Genomic DNA, 22,064 nt, shown 5'->3' on the forward strand with positions numbered 1-22,064 from the left:
TACAAAGATGAAAATGACACACTCAAGTAAGGGAATGCAGCAGACCTGTAAACCAATCACTGAAACTCACTGCATAGGAGTCATAAAACAGGCCCTAAGGACTACACTTGGGAAAGCATCAGCTTTGCACATAATTTAATTTAAAGCATTCATGGCAGCTCTCTGGATGGTAGAGTAAATTTCAGAAAAGGTCCTACTCTGCCTGATACCACTAATGGTAAGAGAATTTGACGGCATAATCTTCTGTGCTCGTACAGGACTCAGTTTCTACATCCGTCTCAGTTCCTTTCACACAGAATTATCATGATTCATTGATCTGTTTTTCTCTTATCAGATTAAAATGCTTGTTGAGGGTGAGATATGTGCCTTGCCCATCACTGCCTGACACAATGCTTGACAGGCACTCAGTGACGCTGGTTAACGCATTAAGGTCACTCGCATTTAAGACTTGACATTTCCCTACAAAAGGAAATAACTTTATCTAAAGGTGGGAGTTTCTATTCTATACACATCTGTTGGCCCTGCCAGAACTAGGAAGGATAAAAAAAATGAGGTTAGCAGTAGCTACCATATTTCTTCCTTATAGAAAGAACATGTCTACCTACTTTCTAGAAAACACAGTCTCTATAAGGCTTATTACTTTTTATACATAGTTTTCTCTGAATATCTATTTGTGAAAATTCCTAGTTAATGGAACATAAAAACAAGATCTCATATGGTGGTGCTGTCTGTCTAGTCATTAGCTGCCTCTTCAACCTTCGCTATCAAGAAAGAAGAGAGGGAAGGATGTGGGGGGAAAAAGATAAGCAAGAATATGAGGAGGAAAAGAAAAAAAGCTGTATTTTTAGTGAGCACATACTGTTGGCCTGGCATTGTTCTAGATGCTTTACATATACTAGTGCATTTCATCTTCACAACTACTTTGATGGAAATACGATTTTTTCTACTTTAAATTTATTTATTTATTTATTTTTGGCTGTGTTGGGTCTTCGTTTCTGTGCAAGGGCTTTCTCTAGTTGTGGCAAGCGGGGGCCACTCTTCATCGCGGTGCACGGGCCTCTCACTGTCACGGTCTCTCTTGTTGCGGAGCACAGGCTCCAGACGCGCAGGCTCAGTAGTTGTGGCTCACGGGCTTAGTTGCTCCGCGGCATGTGGGATCTTCCCAGACCAGGGCTCGAACCCGTGTCCCCTGCATCGGTAGGCAGACTCTCAACCACAGCGCCACCAGGGAAGCCCCTATTTTTTCTACTTTAAAGACCAAAAGTTTAATCATGTGAAGTTGAAACACTTTACCCAACATCATATTATGGGTAACTTGTGACATCAGGATAGTGATAACAATAATAGTAATAACAACAAAAGTAAAATAATAAATAAATAAACAGTGGCCATCATTATTGAGAGGTATGCTGGGCAGTAATATAATCTTATAACCTAATAACTCAAAGACTATTACATGAAAGATGTCATTACACTTTGAACAGATAACCAGATGTGAATTAACAAGATTAAATACATTACCAAGGACAACAGCTAAGTGGTAGAGTGGGATTTGAAATCCTCTCCACGTCAAGCCTGTATCTATTTGACAGACATTGTGTTGCCTTGCCTTTGAGGCCGAATTCCAAGCACTTCTAACTTTTATTTACCATCTGCTATGCAAAGTTACTCTTTAGTTCCAAAATCCCTAACCTTTAGATATTGGGAAGTCCTCACAAAGCTTCCCTAGTAGATGTACCCATTATGTTGACTGAGGCTAGGGCAATGAGGAAAAAACAGGCCTGGGGATTTCTGCTCTAGAATACAGTGCTAACTGGACCAATGGCAGGAGGCTACACAATCCTCTGACCAGAGAAAGTGATGCCCACTCCCTTGCCTGCCCACACTCCCTAATGCTCACATGGTAAGTACTGAACAACATTTAAAAGTTACTGTTTGACTCCTGCCCATTTCTTTCCCCCTTCCTTTAGTAGGAAGTTTTCTCCAAACTCACCATCTCCCATCTCATCAGAGAAGGGGAGGCTAAAGACAGCTTCATCAATCATCCGGTTGGGAAGGTTGGTATAGAACCTGCCAACTGTGGTCTCCAGGTTACTCAGCTGGTTCAGCACCATCATGCTGCCCTTAATCACAGGCAAGGCTGTCCGGTCCAGCACGCCATACTTCCCTGAGTTCTGTTCAGCAAGATCTCTCAGAAAAGCCAGCTCTTTCAAACCAGTCACCCCATCTAAAATAAAAAGCCAAGGGAAGACAATGTACAACAAAACAGTGGATATCCATAGAATAACTTTGCCATTTAGATCTAATAAGGGTCTGGACGAGGTCTTGCAATGCCAAGGGGGTCTTTGCAGAGACAGTGTGGACTCAGGACACAGATACCAGTTCCTGCTGATGAACAAAGCTGGAGGCATGATCTTTCCTCAAATAGTCAAGAGGGCAAAGGAATTCTTCCAAAGGCAATGATGAAAAACACATGAGTAAATAAAGGAACCCCCATCCAGCAAGGATGTTCTCCCCTTAAAGTTTAATTATAAAATTTAAATTATTGTTCTGCATTTAATATTTGAAAGCAAAAGTAATGATTAACAAGTTTGAATTTAATTTAAATTAGTAGATGAAGTTGTAAGAGTTTTAAAGGATAGAGGTTTACCATTTCATTTCTTACCTCTTTGCCTGTTAAACACTTGCCAAAGTCCCATGCAACTAAATGAAAGAATTACAGATTGTATTGAGTGGTGTCTCCAAACGCTGTTTCTTTAAGCTCATTTTAATTACAAATGTTTTCATGCTTTATATTGTTAGGATAATACTGGATTTGATTTATTTAGTATACTTTTTTTATGTTTAGAGTTTTAAAATTTTTGTAAAAGATTCAGGCATACTGGGCTGAATTGTTCTACAACATCTGTAATCTATAGCACAAAAATAAATTTAATAAACCTTTTTTAAAATTTTGGTTTGCTATTGTTGGAACACAGTCAAAAGGATTAGTAACTGGTCCCATATGGGTACCATTGTAAACAAATTCAAATGATTTCAGTCACTACTGAGATTCTACCAATGACTTTTAAAAAGGTTTTGCCTCATGTTCTTGAACTGCTTAGTCATTAAAAAAATCTGAAGAGTTCATGGTTCACCTACCTTAAGTGACTTTATCATTTCTAAATAGGAAGTATATATACTTCTAGCCTTGTAAGTCCATTTCTAAAGTCACGGCAAGATCTAATTTCTTTCTTCACACGCTGTATGTAAATAATTTGGATTTTGCTCCACTCAGACAATGCTAAAGGAAAGTTTGCATCAGATTATTGTTGCCTTTGCTTGACACAGAATTCACATTGGGAGGTGAGTGGTAAAAGACACTTACCTCCCATGTCTGGGAGTAAAAGACAACACAGAAGATGTGATCGATCCCTGATCTTACACCCTTGATAAACTCACAGGGGCGAATGATAAAAGGAGGCAACTTCAAGGCAATAAACACATTTCCTTTCTTTGTCATGCACTGCACAGCTCTTTCAAAATGTACAAGAAAAGTAACAAACAGGAACATCTACTAGACAAAGAAGCACAGTAAAGGATATCAAAGATTGGGTTACTTTATATCACTCCATTTTTTTATGTCACTCCATCATGAAATGTTATGCAGGGGTGGCAGTAGAGTCAGTAGGGTGGCAGACTGGATTATTCTATCATCAATGTGGTCATGCTGGAAACTACATTTCCCACAATCCCCTTTCTTCTATGCTTCCAGGTTAAAGGTGGCCAAAAGTGAAGTGTTGTAAGATTTAAGAGGTGAAGAGAGAGATGTTAAGAGACAGACATAGAGGAACCAGAATGTTCCAGTCCGTCCCACTCTTCTGCTCTGTGTTCAGTTCCCTTTCCCAGCTGCTGGCATACTCACCAAGTGCAACTCCACTCCAGATGCTTCACTGAGAATTCACAGGGGTAGCGGCCATGAAAAGCCAACAACCTCTCATAGACTTCTACACCAGACCTCCTAAGCAGTCTTCCGTGTTCCTAGCCTCCAGAAATCCCTGCAAGTTCCAACTTGTTCACCCAGACCAGAGCTGGTTAATAACCTTTGAGTTGTCATTTCCTCTTTTTGCATCTTTACTCTTCCAGTTTACCCCCATAATTGTGTACACTCTTCTTTTTTTCATTGGAGTATAGTTGATTTACAATATTGTGCTGGTTTCAGGGGTACAGCAACGTGATTCAGTTATATACATATATATTTTTCAGATTATTTTCCATTATAATGAATATAGTTCCCTGTGTTATATAGTAAATCCTTGTTGCTTATCTATTTTATGTATAGTAGTTTCTATTTGCTAATCCCATACTCCTAATTTATCCTTCCCCACCAAGCCCTTTCCCCTTTGGTGTGTTTTCTATGTCTGTGAGTCTGTTTCTGTTTTATATATAGATATGTATTACATATATAATACATAATATATATGTATAATTTTGTATTTTTTAAGATTCTACACATAAGTGATCTCATATTTGTCTTTCTTTGTCTGACTACTTCACTTAGTATAATATTCTCTAGGTTCATCCATGTTGCTGCAAATAACAATATTTCATTCTTTTTTATGGCTGAGAAATATTCCATTGTATATATACACCAAATCTTTTTTTTCTTTTAAACATCTTTATTGGAGTATAATTGCTTTACAATGGTGCGTTAGTTTCTGCTGTATAACAAAGTGAATCAGCTATATACATATATCTATATATGTATACATATACATATATCCCCATATCTCTTCCCTCTTGCCTCTCCCTCCCACCCTCCCTATCCCACCGCTCTAGGTGGTCACAAAGCACCGAGCTGATCTCCCTGTGCTATGCAGCTGCTTCCCACTAGCTATCTATTTTACATTTGGTAGTGTATATATGTCCATGCCACTCTCTCACTTTGTCCCAGCTTACCCTTCCCCCTCTCTATGTCCTCAAGTCCATTCTCTACGTCTGCGTCTTTATTCCTGTCCTGCCCCTAGGTTCTTCAGAACCTTTTTTTTTTTTTTTTAGATTCCATATATATTACACCACATCTTCTTAAACTAATCATCTGTTGATGGGCACTTGGGTTGTTTCCATGTCTTGGCTATTATAAATAGCGCTGCTATGAACATTGGGGTGCATGTATCTTCGTGAATTAGAGTTTTTGTCTTTTCCAGATATAAACCTAGGGGTGGGATTGCTAGATCATATGGTAGCACAAGTCTTAGTTTTTTAAGGAACTTCCATATTGTTTTCCATAGTGGCTGTACCAATTTACATTCCCACCAACAGTATACACTCTTATTCTGATAATATGTTGTACCACAATTTTCATAGTGACTCTCCTTCCCTATGACAGAGTTAAGGGAATGTGTCAACCCTCGTGAACAATGTTCAGAGATATCTCTCAGAGAGGTGGAAAACTTGCAATGAGGACATATTTCAGGCTAGATTAAGGGGGAGAAAGAGAAAAGATGAGAATAGTTAGAGGGAAGTAACCAGAAGTTTCAAAGAATGGAATTATCAGGGGCACAGCAAGAGCACAAGATACTCCAGTGGGAAGATGTAGGTACAGTGAAGAGATGGGTGACGGCAAGAAAATTTCTTTACTCAGTATCTGCCTGGGAAGACCTTCAAATTGAATGGAAAAGACATGATCACTTCCTTTTATGTTTCCTTACTCCTGTCCTATTGCATTTAATTCATCTGCCTTGTCTGTCTTCTTCACTGGGTCAAGGGCTTCCTGAAGACAGAGATTTTGCGTACTACAGCTCTAGGACCTCAGTGCACTATGTTGTATATGGCACGTGCTCGATAAACACAACATATCTTGTATATTTATTATCACAGCAATCCTATGAAGACTTTGTTCTTTTCATTTTACAGATAAAACTGAGGCCCTCAAGAGATTAAGTAATTTGCCATAAGCCACATGGCTAGCAAATGGAGACTGAAACTGAGAACCTCTAGACACCATCCCCTGTGTTCCTCCATGTGTATGCAGTCCACAAAAATATCTGCAAAAAAATCATGCTGGCCAAAACACAGATTCCTGGACCCCATCTAAGAGGGTCTGAGTACAAATTTGTAGATACTGCATTTTAAAAATGAGTCTCTAATATATCCTTATCCCATTAAAATATGAGAACCAGTGTCCCTAAAGCCACCTGGTTCTGCATGGAAATCTGAAAGTGGATAGGGGAGATAAAAGCCCATAGGTGGGAAGGGCTGCTGGATCAAGACATGCTCTCTTAAAAACAAGAGAATGGGGCCACTTTGAACACTGACGAACAGGGACCCAAAGAAGAGGACGTATTAACAGGTGGGAGGGACATGACACAGCAGAGAGGCTGGAAAATTGGGCTTTCATCAGACTGGAGGATGGTTAAATTGCTGAAGGAAAAATAATGAGTATTTCCTCAGATTTGCTAGTTTACTAAACCCTCTCACATATTGTCTGATTTAATAGCAACACAATCAACCTTGATGAGCACCTAGCAAGTGCCTGGCACCATCCTGGGTGCCTACCGTATGTCGGGGTTCACAATAACCCTGTCAAGTAGATAATTCTCATCTCCAATGACACAGCTAAGGAAGGGGAGGTAAAGAAAGTGTCACAAGAGGCTCCAGGTAGTGATTCCGCAGGGAAATGTGATATTCACAGTCCTGGTTATACAGAAGAATCTAGGTCAGTACTTCAGCTTCCTGCTCTTAAATCAATGAGATAAGTTAATAACCTCTATGCAGTATCAAAATCCAAGAATATGAGGAGAAGTGAAAAAAATGGAGCTGTACAGAATCTTGTACAAGACCACATAACTGGTGACGGTTTAGAAATGAGCAGCTGGCCGGAGAGAGAGAGATGTAGAGACAGGGACATCCTAACACACACCCTGAGTACCCATGGGAGGTAGAGAAAGACAGGCTTGGGAAGGAATCTGCTTCTTATACCCTTCATCAAAGCACCCTGTGATGGTTCTTCGTTATTTTTTTTGAAAGCAGCATGCACGTAGACAGAACTTTCATCTGAAAGAAAAGAATCTCGAAACACTACCTACCGTTCATGAGGGCGTAGGTGAGAATCATTACGGAGTTGTTTAGAAAGCTATTTTCTTCACTGATGACACGGAGAGTCGCCTTTTTATCTTCTTCTGAAGAGTCCTTTGATGTAATGCCAGCAGACAGGTAAATGATGACCATGTCTGTATCTAAACAAAAACATGCAAACTGAATGTTACATCGGAGTCTGGCTAAAGGCAGCTACTCAGTTTCTCTTTCACTGGGCTTTCCTGCCTTGAGGACCTGCCCGGTCCACCGTTCCTACTCCCGCCCGTCTGATGCCGGGCTTTCGTCTTCTTGCCTCCACTGCTCTTTCATCCTGCCCGTGGTGGGCCACGAGGTCTCATTTACCCAGTGTCAGGTAAGGAGATGTTCCTAATGAGTTTACCAGATTGAAGAAGGTGTGTTCCTTTAGGCATCTATGGTTGTGGTAATTTAGCCATCCTAAAGGGACATCTTTCCTGCCTTCTGAAATGGAGGATTCAGAACCTGATTTACCTTTTCCTTAGTGTCTCAGGGTTTTCCCCAGGAACACACATTTTTTGGGGGACTAGGTTTTACAAAAAAAAAATTATTTATTTTTGTTTGGCTCTGCTGGGTCTTAGTTGCAGCACACGGACTCTTTGTTGCTGCATGAGGGATCTTCATTGAGGTACGTGGGATCTTTAGTTGCGGCATGCAGGATCTTTTAGTTGTGGCATGTGGGATCTAGTTCCCTGACCAGAAATCGAACCCAGGCCCCCTGCATTGGTAGCGTGGAGTCTTAACCACTGGACCACCAGGAAAGTCCCAGAACTAGGCTTTAAAATGGTGGTTCTGCCAAGGATGCCTGAGACATGTAAGGTTATCTGTCTCTATGCCAGGTAATGCCAAAAACATTTTTGTTTTAAAACTCACCAGTGTAGGAGAGCAATAAAAGCATGGACATAGGAGCCCGGTTGCTTGTGTTCACATCCCAGCTGTGCCACTTTCAAGCTGTGTCTGGATTGTTTCAGGCAGATTTCCTAACCTTTCTACACCTAAATGTCCTTATCTACAACAACATGGGGATAATGACAGTATTTATTTCACAGGGTTGCTGTGAGGATCAACTGGTTAATTTAAGAGTGAAAGTCAGACTTCCCTGGTGGCACAGTGGTTAAGAATCTGCCTGCTAATGCAGGGGCCATAGGTTCGATCCTTGGTCCGGGAAGATCCTACGTGCCACGGAGCAACTAAGCCCGCAAGCCACAACTACTGAGCCCACATGCTGCAACTACTGAGCCCGCAGGCTGCAACTACTGAGGCCCATGCACCTTGAGCCTGTGCTCCACAAGAGAAGCCACTGCAATGAGAAGCCCGTGCACCACAACAAAGAGTAGCCCCCGCTCGCTGCAACTAGAGAAAGCCTGCACGCAGCCAAAAAATTTATTTTTTGGCCCAATGTAGCCAAAAAATAAATAAATAAATAAAAATTAAATGTAAAAAAGAAAAAGAACATTAAAAAAAAAAGGGTCAATTATAGTTTCAAAAAAGAGTGAAAGCCCAAAGGGTGATGGTAAATAGAGGATAAAAGAGAAAAGAAAGAAACCTCAACACAAACAAAACAAAAACGAAACCCTCGCATTGGCCTGAAGTAGCACCTATGACTCTAGAGTAAATTGACTCTCCAACCAGGGCTAATGATTGGGAAGTCATTTTAGCTCAGGGTGAAAACTTCTTTCAAGTGGATTTACTCAAAAATAAAAGTGGTGCATTTCCTACCACTAAAGATGCAGAGGCTGAATGATGGCTTTAATGGAGGAAGGGAAGTAAGCCAGCTGGATTTTTATACTGTCTTTTTAATCTGAGATTCGCTGATTCAATATCTATTTTTAAGACAACCTACACAGACGTTTACCTTTTATTGAGAAATAATGATTGATATGCTATATGCTTAATTCTTCAGGTTTTTATGGTTGTCATTTATCTGAGATTGCTTTATAGTTACTGGGGTAGGCAACCTCCAGGTTGGTCCCCCAACGATTTCACTTCCTGATATTCACATCCCTGTGTGGTCTCCCTTTGAATGTGGACTAGATTTAATGACCGGCTTCTTGTGAACCGAATGCAGCAGAGGTCACAGGGTGTCAAGAGATGGATTAGGTTACAGAAAGACAGTGGCTTCCACCTGTGTGCTCTCTCTCGGGGAAGCCAGAGAGCATGTTGTGAGCTATCCCATGGAGAGGCAAGGTACTGAGGCCTTCAGAATCGAATCTGCCAGCAACCATGTCAGTGAACTTAGAAGCAGACCTTTCTCAAGTTGAACTATGAGATGACAGCAGCTGTGGACAACAGTTTAACTGCAACCTCATGAGATACCTTTAGCCAGAGGCACCCAACCATGCTGTGCCCAGATTCCTGACCTACAGACACTGAGATAATAAATGTTTATTGCCTTAAGCCAGTGAGTGTTGGGTAATTTACTACCCAGGAACAGATAATTTAAAAAATTATCCTAACAATTATGAGGGTACAATGACAGAATTTTCTTCCGTTTGTAAATTTCCATTTTAGACACTGCAACAGCCTTTATTATGCAGAATTGAATAATTACTACTAAGACTTAATATATAAGCAAGTCTTAAAGCTAATTTTGATGCTTGAACAATTCTCTAATAAATATTAACTGCAAATTTAAATTACATATTTTTTCATCAGAAATTAAGATATGAAAGCTGATGTATAAAAATATCATATGCTAGGGAATATCGCGGTCTTAAACTAGATGTCAATCTTTTTCCAGTGTTGAAAATACAGTCCTGTAAATTATTTTTTTTAGGATGCTAAACAGCTCACTTAAGCTTCAGACTGGAAAATACTACTTGACCCTAGCAGGTAGAATACAGATATACCATGAAGCTAACAAGCCATCGCCCTGTGGTCTGTCACTTATGTGTGATAAATTCCTGGACACCTGCAAGACTGACTTAAAATGAACTCTTGAATTTTCTTACTTGGCTTTATGATTCTGGATAAAACACGCTGTCACTGAGAGCTGGTTTTAGGCACAGGTCCACAACTGGAAAACCAGAAGGCCCTGCAGCCTGCAGCTCCTTTAGTCGCCAAGTGTATTTTCTTTCCGTCCCAACAATAAGACATACACTCTGCAAGCATCCTCACTGTCTCTGCCCAGCCACTGACTCTACTCCTGCCCTATCCTTAGGCAAAATTGAGTTATTTTTCTATTTTTAGGTATCAGACCTGCCAAATTTGGTCTGATTTATTTTTTTACTTGCTAGGATATCCCCTCTCTAGTCGCTCATGGGAACATTAAGCCTTGTGGTTAGTAATGTTAGGGATGAGTAATTATAGGGACTTGGGGCAGGGCAAAGACATAGCATGTACCTGGAAGAAAATGCAACCCTCTCCGTTTGACAAGTTCCTGTCTCAGCCACTAGCATTCCTTGGGGTCAGTATCAAAGGGGAGAGAACAAGTCAAATTTGGGCTTTGCCCATGCCATTAGATTCCCACTCCCAGCCATCTTATTCCTTCTGCTACAAAATGACCCTCCCCAACCAGTTATCCCCCAGACAAACCCAGAACAAACAATCCAAATGGGTCGATGGTATCAGTTACAGATCTACCATGGGATTGAAAAAGAGCCAGCACTGGATAAAAGTTTTAGATTTTCTGATTAGTACAAAGCAAATCAGGACAAAGCCACCATGATATATGCCATGTGGCTTCTGTTCATATGACCACCAATGTGGGGCAGATACCTTACTGTCATTCACAGACTAATCCTTACAATAACCCTACAGGGTAGACTCATTGGAATAATCCTATCCCACTGCCTTCAAACAGTGCCAGGTATACAGTAGATGCTAAATAATTGCCTGTGGAGTGAACACAAGTAATGATGTAGAGTACAAGCTCCTATGAGGAGTACATAGACCCCTCACACCATGCTGTAGCCAAGGCTACTAATGGTCCTTGACCGTCTTTGGGCTTGGGGTCAACTTAGGATGTCTAGGGTATCCGCTCTCCTTTAGCCAGAGCTAGAAGGCTTTTTCTTTAAAAAAAAAAAAAAAAAAATATATATATATATATATATATATATATATATATATATATATTTTTTTTTTAATGTGGACCATTTTTAAAGTCTTTATTGAATTTGTTACAATATTGCTTCCGTTTTTTATGTTTTGGTTTTTTGGCCACAAGGCACGTGGGATCTTAGCTCCCCAACCAGGGACTGAACCCGTACCCCCTGCATTGGAAGGCAAAATCTTTAACCACTGGACTGCCAGGGAAGTCCCCAGAGCTAGAAGTCTTGAAGGAAACAGAATATCATAATAACCACAGCTAATATTTATTTAATATTTATGATGGAGCCCTGGATCTTATTATCACACCCAGTTTGCAGATGGGGAAACCAGACCTGGAGAAATCAAATAATTCACACAAGTTTAGAAAAATTTCAGAGTAGGAATTTGAACACACATTGGTTGAAATTCAAAACCCACATACTTAACCACTGTGCAACATTGCTGGAGAGCAGCTCAAACCTCTCCTTAATAAACTGGGTAATACTAATTCCTGATGTGTTTCTTTATGCAATTTAATTTGGGTTCTTTTTTCTTTGAACTGCCAGTAGAAGTTGTAAAGTGGAGGTCTGTGAGCTAAACTTTAGATACATCTTACTTGGCCTAAAAAAGACTCCTCTGAGCATTGAGAAAAAAGACATCAAAATGTGTCCAAATCTGTGATGGTCACTCTCCTTTCCATGTTTTTGCTCGCCAACATTAAGAAAAACCCCCAAAACCCAGAGGAGAAACGTTTCCTGTCAAAGCAGTCTTCTGCTAATGTGCAGGGCAGGAAGGTTTGTAAGAAGAGGTTTAATGAGGTCTCTATTCACAGTTTTAAAGCTGGAACAAATGACAACATTTGAAAATGAAGGGGTTTCACATAAAGATCCAGATTTCTGGCTTCTCTTAAAACAGAATATCTGGCAACACTGGATAGGCATTCCTGCAAGGCAACGAGAGGCTGAACAGGAGAGCAGCTGCCTCCTTGATAGAGCATGCGCCTTCTAGCTTCCTGTGCTCCCCAAACAATCCTCATTACCTTACCTCGAGCTCACCTGACACACTCACTGCCTGGCTGCTGCCAGTATAACATATCTCTTCATTACTTAAACAGTGTAATAATCATCGAAATCGGACTTCATCTCTAAAGATGGTTTGATGGCTGAAGAATCAAGTAAAAAGAGCACATCTGGTGAGGAATGCCGACAGCCGGATGGCAGCTGGTAAACGGCATCCACAGGTGAATGGCACTGACCAACTAGCCAATCTGTCTTGAACACTTGAGAGGTCAGCCTTATCCTTTGGCCTTATTGAACTATGGACAACTTTACACTCAGCCATCCTGTAATATTGGTCTGTGGATAGCTGGTGCTTGCCAAGGCTGGCAGGCAAAATTCTAAGATGACCCCAATGACCCCCACCCTTGTATGACTCCCTCCTCTTGAGTGTGGGCATGACCAGTAATTTGCTTCTGGCCAATAGAATGTGGCTAAGGTGATGGGATATCATTCTTGTGACTGTGCTATATATTTGGCAAAGATGGAGGGATTCTGCAGACGTAATGAAGGTCTTAATAAGCTAACCATGAGGGAGAGTAATCTGTTTAAATCAAAAGGGAGAGTAAGCCTGATTAGGTTAGACAAGGCCTTTAAAAGAGGGTCCAAGCCTTCCCCGAAGTCAGGGGCTTGAAAAAAAGATGCTCTCCTCCTGGCCTTGAAGAAACAAGTAGACATGCGTTTCACAATTGCAAAGAAATGAATTCTGCCAACCGTTGAGCTTGGAAGAGGACTCTGACCCTCAATGAATCCACAGACTTGGCTGACACCTAGAATGCAGCCTTGTGCAGTCCTAAACAGAGAAGCGGCTCGGCAACTCATGGACTCCTGACCCACGGAAACTGTGAGACAATAAACTGTGAGCTAACAATACACAGAAACGTAAAACTGATACGCCATTTACCATCATTAGCTGTAATAATTACAGTAGCTTCTGTCTTTCAAGGGCCCACCATGTGCCAGGCACTAAGTTGTGCATTTATCAATGTGGGCTTAGTTTTAATGCAGACACACTGAAGAGCTTGAAAATAGTTCTTTAAGTTTATCTCAATAGGATATGTTCATTGAAAAAAACAACCTACAAACAGATTTTCGAATATAAAAGAGAAAATGACATAGGTTCCTTTCAGTAGTTTCAAAGCATGTATCTTATTTCAAATATCCTTCCCTTTACTTTAGCAGGCATCCTAATTCCAGATTTTCTTTAACACATGAAAATTAAATTAGAGTGCCTTTGTACATCTGAAGGGCTGTGCTCATCTAAATGACAGCTGGTTAGAAGAAGGAAGGATCGAGGCAAGAATTCCGGCTGCCCCGTTTCTGAGCACATGCGCACGAGCAGACAGCCACTCTAAGTCACTGAGGAGGAGAGGCTGACAATTAGCATCAAAAAGGATGTGGATATTCTCCTGGGAAATAAACGGGGATATGTTCCTAATAAAGGCGCAGGAAGAAGAGGCTCAGGGAGTAAAGAAATCGTGCAGACTGAGTACCTTTGATTGGAAAAGATGAGAAAATCTAGTAAGATCCTAGTATTAGATGACCATTATGACAACACAAGAAAATTTTATCCCGTCAATTTAGAAAAAAATCCCTCTAGACATAGTTATGTGATCAATTTACAATATATTTCTATTGCCATCCTCTATCTGTTAGTTTATGAGCAACTAATTTATTAGTGAGCAAAGGCACTTACTTGCTTGGAACTTGGTGCTATTGTTGGTGCTTCGAATCAGCTGAAATGCCTTTTGAAATCCCACCGCGTGCTGCGTAGGGCTGTCCAAAGACTTGACACTGCTGACGAAGGTGGACATTTTCCTTTTTGTCTCGCTGGTGGCTGGAGACAGGAATGTCTTATAGCACTGGTCAAGTGAGCAAGTCCTGACGGTGTCTGCCACAGTCAGCATGGAGATCTGGAGGGCAAAACAAACAAACAAACAGACAAACAGACCTTGTTATTCTGCCAGGGAAAGGTTTTTTACATTTCAGAAGAGCGCCCAAAGTGACAAGTCCTACCGAACAGTTTTGGAGAGTTTAAAAAGAAATGCCTAGAGGCATCGACCTATCAAATTTGAAGAAGATTAATTCAGGATTGGTAAGGGACAGGGACCCTAGAATTTGGCTTTTGTTCCAAGATGAAGTCAGCAGTACGGTGTTCATCTAGAACATTAAAAACAGTATTTCGCACACATAAAAATCTTGGCAAGTACTAATCGTCTGGATTCTCCGACTGGAGGTGGCGGTGACGGTAAAGGCATAGGGTGTGTGTTTTAAACTAGATTAGTGAGTAAAACCTTAGGAGGTGGAAAAGTCAAAATGATGAAGCAGAAAATGCCTACAGGCAATAGATTATCATTAGTTGTAAACACGCCTATCTCTGAGGTATCCTAGAGATTAGTAAACCTCTAGCAGCCTTCTTTTCTCCCTTGCCTCCCATCAATCTTGAGATAAAGACAAGTCATCCACCAGTGTCCAAGCCCTAGCCCTGTTCCTCCTTAGTATAATTTCCAGTGTGAAAGTCACAGCTAATTAGAAGTCTAGGCAGGGCCATTCAGGAAGTGCAAGACTCAGTTTGGTGGGGATGGTTTTATAAAGAGATTTGGAACTAGGGCTGGCAGCTGCTTCCTTAAATACGAGAATAAAAACTACAGCACTCTCTTTTCTCAAAGTCATTTTTAAAGGTGGATTGAAAAATACATATCGTAAAACATAAAGTACTTTTAAAAAGGTATTCAAGAAAGACCCAATGCCAATGGGGTGGGGGGGGGTCACTGGGGTCATCATCACCTTATCGTGTTCATCGATGGCGCTGAGGATGACCTGGGCAGCGTCCTTGGCAATCTGAAGCTGGGTGTCTGTGACGGAAGCCCCGTGGTCCAGGATCACTACTATGTGCTTTGACTGCGGCCGGACAGTGGAGACGTAGATAGGTCTAGAATGGGGAGAAGCTCTCTGGGGTCAGTCCTGGTTTAGAGTAAAGGCCTCAACCTCACACAGCTATGAGTGCTACATATGGGCAGGCACGCTGGCCTCCCTGTGTTTCTGGGGGTTTGGCACAAGGATGGAGAGACCAGCATGGAACGAGAAACTATTCTGGTGCACTGAAAACAAGACCTCAAGACAACAGTGTGCGTCTGCGGAACAGGGATTGGTGACTTCTGCCTTCCAAAGATTAAAGCAACCGGGAGAAGGATTTAAGAAGCAAAGCCTTTGGAAGGCTGGCTTTTGCAGCATATGTGAAAGTCCACCCTCCCTGGAAATGGAACTGGTGGCCCCCCGGGCAGCAGAGACAGAATAGCAGGGAGAAAAAAGTCCACCAGCCAGTGCGGGGGTCCTCTGCAGATTTAGAGTGGGGCTTGGCTAACACGGAGGCAGCCTGTCATCTGTGAGCACGCTGAGCAGCTTTGAATAGCTGGTCTGGTTTCTCTCTCCCCAGACAAAAGCCACTGCTAGGAGGGCCCTTTTCCTTTCTATACTGAAACAATTTACACAGGTCAGCCACCAAAAGGCCCCTTATCCGAGCATTTAAAACTGTGGCATCAGATTTGTCCAAGCCAGTGACAGCCACTCTTCTTGCCAGGTTTTTGTTTGCCAACATTAAGAAAAGGGGTGGAGGTGGGGGGGAACGCCAAAGGGGTGGAGGTGCCTCCCACCAAAGCAACCTTCTGCTAGTGTGCGGTGCGGGCAGGTTTGTGAGAAGAGGCTTAATGAGGTCTCTATTCACAGTTTTAAAGCTGGAACAAATTAGAGGGAGCTTAAGAGAGCAAATCAGCCTCGAGAGAATTCTCTCCTTTATCGACACCCCTAAAACACTAGCGTGTTCTGTGAAATGTTAGATGCCAGTTGAGTCACAAAAGCCTGGGCACAAATTAAAAAATACAGGCAAAGTACCAAAAAAACTCAAAATTGGGCCAAGTTTACACTAATTGTTCTCAAGCCAAAAGTCCTACATTAATACTAAAGCACTACCATATTTTCACTAGTCAATACCATTCAGCCAAGTAGGGAAATTGGATAAAAAAAATCCAAGAGCGGTGGCTACAGAAGTGAAAGTGGCAACAGAAAATAAGGAAATCTGTCTATCCCGACACTGACAAGCATGTCGAATACTGAACTTTTAAGTCCTCCAAGCTAGATGAGTAGATTTTTTTTTTAAACGGCATACCCCCTCCTTTCCAATTCAACTCAACATAAATGAAGAGCAGAATATGTGTTCACACTGTCACAATAAACTGTTAAAAACTGCTTTACTGGGATACATAAATAGCAGCATTATATGTACAATCTGGGGCGGTCCTCATAGTGCAATTGGCTCCTTTCTGATATGCTCTGCAAACCCACTCCACACTTCAAAGGATGTGGAGACCTTGCAAAAGCCTCAGAGGTGAGAGGACAGGTCAAGAGACGGCGACAGCAATCTACGAGGAGAGGAACTCGGATTACTTAGTCAAGGAAACAGAGGCTTGAGGATTGATTTAATGCGTATTTAGGGTAGAGATTCGTGAAACCTCCCGAGTGTGGGTGAATGCCGATTTGTGACGAGGTGCTGCTTTTCCTTTTGGACCATCCCTCACAGGTGATTCATTAAAAGCAGAATGCCATCTAATCTATCTTCTTAGAAGTAAATGAGAATTAGATGGTTTATGATGTCTTTGGCCTCTCCTGAGAGATCAGCCAGACGAGAACCCAAGGTCATGGATTCTGGAACAGTCTCCCAGATGCTCAAGTCTTCACCATGCCGTCTAGGGAGGGAACGGAAGAAACTATACAAATGATACAAAGGTCCTTCAGGAAAAGCACAGAAGTAGTATTTTCCTTGGGGAAAATTTTAGATACAATTTATTTATTTTTTTCTTCCAGTTGTATTGAGATGTACTCGACATACAGCACTGTATAAGTTTAAGGTGTACAGCATAATGATTTGACTTACAAACATCATGAAGTGATTATCACAATAAGTTTAGCGAATAGATATAATTTAAAACAAAGATGGAAAGAAGCTAAATTGGTGGTTTAGTCTCAAAAAACGTGGCATGGAAAGCAGGCATCTTGCACTAGTTCCAGAAGTTCTGGCATCAAACATCTAACACTGCAAAAGCGAAACTGTGGGGATTAAAAAGGAAAGCATCTTTGCCTAAGGGGTTCTGTAAATTGATGAGTTTTGTCCTAGAAATCATCTCACCATTACCGCCCTTCTAGCTAAGTGGTAGCATCTCAAGTCATTTCCTGAGAAAAGCAGCATGTTAAGGACCCTCGATCCAGTGTTTTCTGGACAACCTTAAGACTTCTAGTAGCTGAGATTTGCATGTACATTTCAAAAGGATGGCCAAGCATGTTATCCCAGAAAGGAAAGCTGAGAATCACAAACTCTATTCTGAGCTATGCTGTAAAGTCTTCTAGCACTGCCCTTGAGAGAAGGTATTATCATTTGTCTCTCAACGAAGGTGTCTGAAACTCAAAACAGACTGGGTGCTTCAAAATTTTTTATTTCTTAGTAAATACTTGTTTTACTTGGCTTGTTAGATAGTTCTGAAAAAGTTCCAGGCTTCATCGTTTGCCTTCCCAGGCATTTCTACACCCACATATGTTAAATAATGAAATCATTTCAGGATAAGTTTCTGAAACCACAGTTTGGAGGCAGAGCTGTGTGTATGAATGGGGAGTCTATATTTTATACAGATTACTCTTAAGCAGTAATTAAAACTTTGGCAAGCAAGTCAACGTACCTACTGCGATGCTCATAGCTGCCCTTACACCGGAACTTGTGTGCTGGGAAAACAGTGAAAATTCCTTCTTCTGAACTGAAATACTGCCACTTAATTCCAGGGTTGGATTTCAGGTTGTCTGCAAGAACTGGAGGAGTGGGGAAAAGACATATAACCAACAAGTCCACAGGTGCACGCAGGCACTGTGCCTCGGGCATCTGTTTTGCATAAATGGTTTGTACTATGAAGAAATCCCAGTAGGTATAAGGCTGTAAATTTTCTACTCAACATTTTCTTTCTGTCCCTTAAAAAAATACCCCATGAATAGAAAATGTAATGAATGTTTCAGTCAAGCGAAGCAATCACTCTTAACATTGTACGGTGACACTATATGTCGTGAATTATTTTTTCGGCATAAATGATTCATTTGCATTCATCTCTCTCCTCACTGGGCTGGTCCCTGTTAAGCCAGTGTATACTTGCTGGCTTGGAGTATGTTCTCTAACTGTGGAAAACGGTAATATTAATAGGCTAGTCTCCCGAGGGACTAGACCTGTGACCTTGACCTTGTTCACTTCACAGTGAGGGAAACAGCATGGATAGTACTTGAAAAATGAGAACCACAATCATTCAGGAAGAGCTTACAGAATGATTCCAACATGGCAGCATAGGAATAGAGGCCTTCCCTCACGTTATCTCATTTAATCCATAAAACAACCCTAGGATGAAGGTGGTATTATTATTTTTTTAACACCTTTATGGGAGTATAATTGCTTTAAAATGGTGTGAGTTTCTGCTTTATAACAAAGTGAACCAGCTATACATATACATATATCCCCATATCTCCTCCCTCTTGCGTCTCCCTCCCACCCTCCCTATCCTACCCCTCTAGGTGGTCACAAAGCAGAAGCTGGTATTATTATTCCCTACTTTGGAGTTGAGAAAATATGCTTACAGAGCTTAAGCAAATTGGCTGAGGCCTTGTCAGGAACTGGCTGAGCTGGGATTCAAATCTGGGTGTCCTGGCTCCTGTGTTCTTTACATCAGTTGGTATTGCCTCCCTTCCTAAGTGTACTGCATCCCTGCCACTGGTTTGCAGCTGGGGTGGCAGCCACCTTACTGTGCGCAATACTGTCCCGAAAGCTCCATGAAGTCTTTCTCTCTTCTCTGATGCCCCTTCACTCTACTCCACACCACTTCATTTATGTATTACACACTACTATGTGTAGGGTACTGCTTTACATGTTGCAAGAGATACAAAGATGAGCAGAAAACAAGCCCTCCTGTAATAAGCAATATATCAGAAGAATTATATAGAGGGAAATGGAGCAAAACGAGAAAGCATGAGGTGTATTTGGCAAAAATATATATATAAAGCTCTGAATGCCACAAAGCCATCCTTTTTTTTTTCCTTTGGCCGTGCCTCGCAGCATGTGGGAATCTTAGTGCTCCGACCAGGGATCGAACCCACACCCCCTGCAGTGGAAGTGTGGAGTCTTAACTACTGGACTACCAGGGAAGTCCCCAACACATGGCCATCCTTTAGTCTGGCTTGGGGGTCAGCAAGCTTCTGTAAAGGGCCAGGTGGTCAGTGATTCTGGCTTTGCAGACCATATGGTCTCTGTTCCAACTACCCAACACTGCCTTGTGGTGCGAAAGCAGCCACAGACATCCATAAAGGAACGTGTGGGTGTGTTCAATCAAAGCGAATTTGCGAACATCAGTGGCAAGCCCAGTTTGGGCAGTGGTCCTCCAACCACACTGTGTAAAATGTACCATGTGGAGGCCTTCAAAACTATTCAGCAGTTACCCTGCCCAACACACACCGAGGAGCTATAGCACACTGTAGCCTCACACAAATCCTAGGAGTAAACAGTTATTAACCCCAAGTTACAGATGAGGAAACAGGCTGAGAGAGGTTTGTTGACTTGCTTGAGGTTTCACAGTGGACAAGAAGGGAGTCAAGCCAGTGTATGACCACAACGCCCATCCCCTCTCTCCACTCTGCCAGCCAGCCTTATCAAGGTCATCACCTGGACTCAGGCGACCACTCTCTCTCCGGGGACCAAAGCTGACGTGAGTGCATGTAAACACGGAAGAGGGTTTTTCTCTGCCTTGTCTCCTGGGAGTCTGAAGCTCAACCTTGATCTCATATTAGCTCTTCTCCAGGCAGCCCTGCCAACCCAGCAATAAAAAGGCAAACACCGCCTTTGGGAGAAAGGAAAGCTCGGTGACCTCATTTAAAAGTAACATCTGTAACAATAAACAGGCTACAGTGAGACTATTAAAAGGGGAGCCAATGAGAGCACGAATGTTTTAAAAATAAATCAGAATTCACATAGTGCGTGATACATTTAGTCTCACCACAAAAGATCATTCTGGTTCCATTCCAGCACTAGAGCCTAAGTATTGGGCAAGGTTCCTCAAACCCTCCCGCTGAGAACTCCTTTGGTATCTGATTAAATTTCATCTGTTATTCAGCACTAGCAGAAGATGACGGCTATGATGGTAATGAGGACCCCAGGGCCCAGAAGCCTTCAATCTATCATTGTGGTGTGCACCCCAGGCAGGCCCCTCCTGACTTAGAGGTGGAGGTGGATGTGGATGATAGCCCTACTATCTATGCAGAGAACCCAGAGGGGTCTTCCCCCATTCATAGGAGTCAGTTAGGCGTTCTGACCACTGGATCACTTGGGCTGGGGTCCCACACACTCACTCTTTCCTCAGAAATGCTGGAAGCTGTCCAGGAAGAAAACCTGGGCAGATGCCCAACCTGTGAGCCCACGCTGCACAGTGCTAGGCTGTAAGTTATCAACGGGCAGGGTCTGTATCTGTCTAAACTGCTCTGCACACCGATCTCAGACAGACACACGTGAAGGAGGCAATGAATGTTTTTTCCTTACTGAAGCTGAACCCGAACCCCAGGACAGAAGTTCATCACACCCTCTGACATCCTCCAGCATTTTACCTCTTCCCACCTTCTAGCTAGAATTACTGTCCTAACAGGAAACTGTTGGATCCTCCATCCCTAGACTCAAAGATCCTTGAGGGTGAGATCTATATCTGAGCCTTGTCTGTTACCCCTGAAGCAGAGATTCCCAGTACTTTTCACATCAAGGCACACACTCTGCGTGATATCTGCAGCATACAGACTGGGAAGATCTGCATGGAAGTACTATTTCTCGAATGTTTTGATACTTTTGTTTGATAAATTCTAAAATCTTACTTTCCTCTAATGCCAAATCCAATTAAACATAAATTAAACATAGAGCAATGATTAAATAAATCAATATAGAGCAATCATAATTCTAAATATGTTTAAAAATGATAAACACTCCCTTCTCCCAACATTACTGCCAATGGAACCAGTACAAAAATAGGTAAATGGAGAGAGAAAAAGCCTGCTTGTCGGATGATTTCATGGGACTATACATGTCAAAACATATCAACTGTATATGCTAAACATGTGAAGTTTATTAGATGTCAATTATTCCTCAATAAATTTGATTTAATAATAGTGTAAATTTATTAAGCATCATACAAACTAGTTTTTTTTTTGTTTTTTTTTTTTTGTGGTACGCAGGCCTCTCACTGCTGTGGCCTCTCCCGCTGTGGAGCACAGGCTCTGGACGCGCAGGCTCAGTGGCCATGGCTCATGGGCCCAGCCGCTCTGCGGCATGTGGGATCTTCCCGGACCGGGGCACGAACCCGTGTCCCCTGCATCGGCAGGCAGACTCTCAACCACTGCGCCACGAGGGAAGCCCCACAAACTAGTTTTATACACAGTTTGATGTTTTATAAAGACTCTATGAGTTTGCTATTATACCCATTTTACAGATAAAGAACTAACTTGCTCAGAGTCATAAGGGCAGAGTCATGATTTGACCTAGGTGTCTGCCTCCAAAGTCCTGGCTCTTTCCAGAACACTGTAGTGTTTCTACATGTCCATAGATACATGCTGAATGAATTGGCACTGAATAGATAAAAAATGCACTGAGTACTTCTTAAGAGGAAGAATAAATATATAAACATGTTGATGGTTTTCAATCAGAATAATCAGTTGCATCAGTTTGTAAATATACAGTGTAAATAAATACAATTAAGGAGACACTTGACTCCTTAAGGAACGATTTCAAAACGGAAATAAGACATAAGGCTAAAGTGAGCATTTAATCTTGTGAGA

At 41.8% G+C, this 22,064-nt stretch overlaps 1 protein-coding gene across 2 annotated transcripts in view; it reads right to left on the reverse strand.

Moving 5' to 3' along the window:
- The window catches only part of CACHD1 (cache domain containing 1), a 216,899-nt gene that overhangs the window by 43,648 nt on the left and 151,187 nt on the right, over window positions 1-22,064 (reverse strand). For both annotated transcript variants that reach the window (XM_019919975.3, XM_033865492.2), the window contains exons 5-9: window positions 17,903-18,029; window positions 14,964-15,108; window positions 13,873-14,089; window positions 7,068-7,217; window positions 1,994-2,227 (exon numbers count right to left, since the gene is read on the reverse strand). In XM_019919975.3, the coding sequence (XP_019775534.1) occupies window positions 1,994-2,227; window positions 7,068-7,217; window positions 13,873-14,089; window positions 14,964-15,108; window positions 17,903-18,029 (873 nt within the window). The remainder of the gene's footprint in view (window positions 1-1,993; window positions 2,228-7,067; window positions 7,218-13,872; window positions 14,090-14,963; window positions 15,109-17,902; window positions 18,030-22,064) is intronic.

The sequence above is a fragment of the Tursiops truncatus genome, chromosome 1, assembly GCF_011762595.2.
Source record: "Tursiops truncatus isolate mTurTru1 chromosome 1, mTurTru1.mat.Y, whole genome shotgun sequence".
Classification (NCBI taxonomy): Eukaryota; Metazoa; Chordata; class Mammalia; order Artiodactyla; family Delphinidae; genus Tursiops; species Tursiops truncatus.